The 5,137-nt window shown below is 32.6% G+C and overlaps 1 protein-coding gene across 1 annotated transcript in view; it reads left to right on the top strand.

Moving 5' to 3' along the window:
- The first annotated feature begins 1,694 nt into the window (after nucleotides 1-1,694).
- Nucleotides 1,695-5,137, top strand: part of LOAG_18248 (lung seven transmembrane receptor family protein) — a 6,179-nt gene continuing 2,736 nt past the window's right edge. Inside the window, exons 1-10 of the mRNA XM_020450912.1 lie at nucleotides 1,695-1,801; nucleotides 2,472-2,615; nucleotides 2,865-2,958; nucleotides 3,084-3,186; nucleotides 3,462-3,531; nucleotides 3,660-3,785; nucleotides 3,914-4,024; nucleotides 4,280-4,413; nucleotides 4,494-4,646; nucleotides 4,830-4,947. Of these exons, the coding sequence (XP_020305361.1) occupies nucleotides 1,715-1,801; nucleotides 2,472-2,615; nucleotides 2,865-2,958; nucleotides 3,084-3,186; nucleotides 3,462-3,531; nucleotides 3,660-3,785; nucleotides 3,914-4,024; nucleotides 4,280-4,413; nucleotides 4,494-4,646; nucleotides 4,830-4,947 (1,140 nt within the window). The 5' untranslated portion in view covers nucleotides 1,695-1,714. The remainder of the gene's footprint in view (nucleotides 1,802-2,471; nucleotides 2,616-2,864; nucleotides 2,959-3,083; nucleotides 3,187-3,461; nucleotides 3,532-3,659; nucleotides 3,786-3,913; nucleotides 4,025-4,279; nucleotides 4,414-4,493; nucleotides 4,647-4,829; nucleotides 4,948-5,137) is intronic.

Raw genomic sequence — 5,137 nt, 5'->3', positions numbered from 1 at the left:
ACTGCACTGTATTATTTCGCTGCTCAACCACTATGATTTTTCCATATTTCATTTATCACGACAATATAATAATGCCTATCACTGGTTATAAGCGATAACAACAATAACGGTTTTGAGCATCTACTAGTAATGCTGCTTGTTTGTGTTTTACAGGATTTGGAGAACCTAGAACTTTTTAAAGCAAATATCCGTCTTACTGAATGCACTAGTACCATCAATTTTTATTTTACTTGCTGTATAGTTATCGTTCTGTTTTTTTTTTCGATGACGAGTGTATACTTGTTTAAATAGCATAATATTATAATTTTCCACACTTCTGTTGTTTTATCAATCTGGTTAACATAAAAATTGTATTAATTAACCACTAATTATTTGGCTTTCTTGTGCTGGCATTCTGCATTTGTATGTTTTAATTTACTCTATGCCATGCACGCGTATTATGGGATGTATTTAAATCATACATGTGTATTGTACACGTTCCTTGCACAAATAAGGATGTCACCTAGCAGTAATGTTTTGCTATGAAATTGCTTAATCGGCTGGTCGATTATTAGTCTAACATGTTAATCGTTTTAAAATAAAATGTACAGTAGGATAACCGCAAATGAAGAACTTTTACTTGTTCACTTTGTATGATATGCATTTTTTACATCGGAGGCTGTTCTGCATATTGTCGTACCCGTTATTACAGGTGAGATGAGGGAAAGAAGCTACTCGAGTAGCAAATTACAAGCACTGTAAACTTATTCTAAATTAAAGGCTAAATCTTCCCTCATAAATCATTCCAGCAACTATATGGGATAGAAAGTGACCGCTAATGATCGGTCATTTTCCGTGGTTGGTAGCTACGGTCGAATGAGAAGAAAAAAAAACGTTATCTCGTACATTTCGGTACTATTTGTCGGACCTCGTCGTAGAGAATTGAAATTATCAAAAGACACTTGTAGGGATTACCGATTATTAAAAGATGTAAGATTATACAGAATACATCTTTAAAGAATATAAAATTTATGAGTAAGATATGAAGAGGTTAGAAAATTGAGGCAATTCGATGTATTTCATTCATGAAATAACCGCTTTGAAACATAACTTCATCGTTAACAATAAACGAAGAATATAAGGTCCTCACTGATGGTATCCATCGATGATCTAACAAATGTGAAGAAAAAATATAGAAATTAAGAATTAGAAATTTCTATTAAACCAGTTAATTCTATTTCTAGCAATATTTTAGCATGTAATGCAACTGAACTGTAAGATTTGATGGACAACTTAAACTTATGGATCCGGTAGATGAAAATTTTGAGAATATTTGAATCCATAGATATAGAATTCGAATAACCTCAAACAGTTCTCCGGAAATTTTCAGGAACTCTTAAAAATCTATAGCAAAATTAATGAGAGTAAACTGCTCCGGACGCCGTTCTTGATTATGTTGGACGGACCGCATATTGGTTTATATCATATAGTATCTCTATGGTTTTTTTTCTTTCTTTTTTTTTGAGGACGGGTATTCTGGTAAAGAGCCTCAAGTGGAATAATTACTCAGTTAGGATAAAAAAGCAATCAAATTTAACTCTCAATTAAAATTTTATTTAAAGTAATTCGCATTTTCTCATCGATTACATTTTGGTGTTGTTAATGAAACGTATTATATTTTATGAATGTTTTGGCTTACTGTTTTGGTTGAGTTATTTTAGATTGTGGAATAGGGATGAAAATATTGGCAGTTATTGCCCTCATTGGATTAATTATACCTGTAATAGTTGTTCGATCTAAAATTCATCATCTTGCTTTAAGAGTAAGTTTGATTTTATGCGTTATTTTTGCGACATGAGAAACGTAAAATGATGATCATTTCCACACTTTTATCGGATATTTTAATACACTGTAGATTGTGATGTAATGCAATAGGAAGTTCTTTTCTTCATTTATTTCATTCCCTGAAAAATGTTCAGCTAACACACGCAGCATAATGTTAGTGAAAAAAAAAAAAGGAAAGATGGAATTTGTATTAGTTAGGTATTTAATGCTAAACTTTTGTCTAAAATTTGCAACAATTAGTAAGTTGAAAATCAGTTAGAAAATAAGCATTTATTCCAAGAAAACAATTATTTTGCTTAATGTCTACTATTGCATTTTTTCTAATGAACAAAAAGAGTGTTAATTTTAAACGAATAAGTGCTTGCCATTAACCGCAACGAATAATTTTATTGTAAGTTGTATTAATTATATACTAATACGTCTTTCAATTAAATTATTTCTTGTATTTGAGAAATAAGCGTTTCGCTGATGACTGGACGGTAAAGACTCTCTATTTTCTTGCAACCAAGTGATTTAATAAATATGCAGCAATAGAGAAAGCAATGCAATAAATGATAGCTGTTTTCTTACAAAACCTTCATTTTCCTTGAATATAAGGTTAGGGTAGCTGAGGAAAAGAAGGAGTCTTATTTCTGATTTTATTGCAGAATGATGCGCGCAGAAATATCTTACTGACAACATTTGGATTCAATAAAGGTGGTACATTTAGCTTAAAGCTGTATAATTTCACGGTTCCGGCGGAATTGGTGTCACCGGATGTGACACGAGAACAGCGTAATACTGATCGATTCGTTCGTTTTATCCTTATCGTCATTCTTATTTCTTAGTCTATTTTAATCTTTATGTGGAAGAGGATTTTATGCGAAAATAAAGAGGCCACGAGGGAGGGAAAAAACAAAAGATTATGAAGGCGATATATGAGAGGGACAAATGAAATAAATTATCTTTTGTATGTGAATAACTGTCTCTAGCGATTTGTTCATTTACATCTACTTGCACTACTTAATATGCAACGATTTTGAATTGTGCATTCACTACAGGGTGTTATTGGTTTTACGCTTTCACGAGGAAAGGATATACTGAATGGTGTCAGATCGAAACCACATGTATGTCAATTATCACAATTTGATCAAGGTGATGCTTTTGTGATTTTTTTTTTGACACTCATTTTCCATTAGTTTTCATCCATTGGAGACCGCAAATTTCTTTTCCTTGAAAAAAAGTTTAAATATGTAAACAGTTATAACAAGTCGTTCTAGGTTTCGATGCACTTTTCTTTATCTTCAACTTCACTGAAAACAGTTTGAAAATTATACGTACAGGATCAGTCCGTGATTTACAGTTGTGTCAAAATTTAGAGAGGTTGTAAATTTTTTCTCGTCATCATTTTTGAGATGGTTTATTGAATGGATTACCAGTATTCTATTAATTTCTTTATTTCAAGTTTTAGCCAGAGCATTTAGCACATTTTTCATATCAAGAGATCTCTGCTGAATGGCGGATGATCCCTCGAGTACTGACGCAAGAGCAAAAGAGGATGACAGTTTTAAGGCATTTTTTTCCCACTAATTAAATTGGTTGTTATAAAACTGTTTGTTACATTGAAATTTAAATGTTTTCCAAGTGCAACATTGCAGTTGTCCAGATCAAACAGAGCCAACATTGTCAGAGGCAGAACCCAAGGATAGTTCCGAGCCATCTGTCAGAGTTCGTTTTCGCTTTAATATTGGATATCAAGGAATGCTAAAAACAAAAAACACATTTATTGCAAATTATAATATTTGGAAACCGTTTTTTGGTTTTTCATTTTCGATCATTGGAAGTTATTGTTGCAGGACTCACCAACTGGATCAGGTTTTTTCAACAAATTACACAACATGTTATTCCCAGTGACTACTACAAGAATACCATATAAAGATTATCTTCCTTTAAACCTTTCTGGAGATCAATATTCTACTTCGGTTGGTAATTCGATATTCAACGAATGATTTAAAATTTTCGAATAGGCAAATTCGTAGTGTTTGTTGACAGAGAAAGAATATGGCTTATGTCAATTTTTACAATTTGAAATTTGAGGAGAAAATTTAAGGTTGCATTACGGTTCAAGGAAGGACAGCAAGGCAGTTATAGTTTCATTTATCACAACTGTTTCAATTACCGGGCGCATGGTTATAGTAACCAAGTTGCTGTGCATTTCACCGTTTGTTATTTTTTCCTCTCCAATGTTTCATCAACACTGAATTCAGATAATATAGGGGCTTAAAATCTATTTGAAGTATGATATGGCGATATTCGGATGTCGCTAAGACGATTTGATCGGATCATACCACGCGTCAGTCAGCAGCGAAACATTTATCCTTCCAACATGTTCTCCTATCTGACTCTCTGTAAAGTTGTTGTACGCAATCTGCTCTTCACTGAAGCTATCAATGTGATGCATTAAAAAAAATTGAAGGTTGACATTGTCGAGCGTAATCTAGGATCATATCTTCCTGCTGGTGATATAGCAAAACCAAAGTTGTACTTATACATGGCAGTATTGTTTACAATTGCCGCTTGCGTATGGATACGTAATATCTGTCATTCGAGGTTACACATGCTTCAGTTACTTCGATTACAAATTGATTTGAATGTAGAATAGTACAATTCTAACTATTCCATTATTTTAGTTCGGGTACGGTTTACAAGATACATCATCTTATGACAGCATTGGTCATCTTAAAATTGATGTCTTTATTTTCCCATGGTATCAACTATTACTTCGTCTCAGCATATGGACATCAGCGCGAAATTTGGGCTGTTATTTATTACATCACGCATCTGTATCTTTTTCCACCTTATGCCCTATTAATTTCGCTTGCTTGAAACTTTTTACTGTAGAGAATTTTATTGAATTATTTATTGATTGTATCACCGAAAGATAATTGTGGTTGTTGATACCTGCAAACTTATGAGAATAGCTTTGCATCATTTTATCGGTTTCATTCATTTCTTTTTTTCTACAGATTAAAAGGTGCACTCTTATTTGGAACAATTATTCTAATTGGTACGGGATATACGTTTTTCAAGAAATTTTTGACTGATCGTGACAGGAAATTGTTTGTAATTGTTCTACCACTTCAGGTTAGTTTATTCCGATAGCGTTTTGTGCTGGTTTTTGGGTTATTGATAATGTTTTATGATTTAAAATGTCAGAAGTTGACAATAATTCCAAGTACAGCAGTTATGGTTTCATTACATCGTACAATTATTACTTTATTGTAAGATCGGAATTTCATTACATCGTACAATTATTACTTTATTGTAAGATCGG

Source organism: Loa loa (assembly GCF_000183805.2).
Source record: "Loa loa unplaced genomic scaffold supercont3.237, whole genome shotgun sequence".
NCBI classification, from domain to species: domain Eukaryota; kingdom Metazoa; phylum Nematoda; class Chromadorea; order Rhabditida; family Onchocercidae; genus Loa; species Loa loa.
Note: the sequence above shows the minus strand (reverse complement) of the source record. Positions and strands in the feature narration are given on the sequence as shown.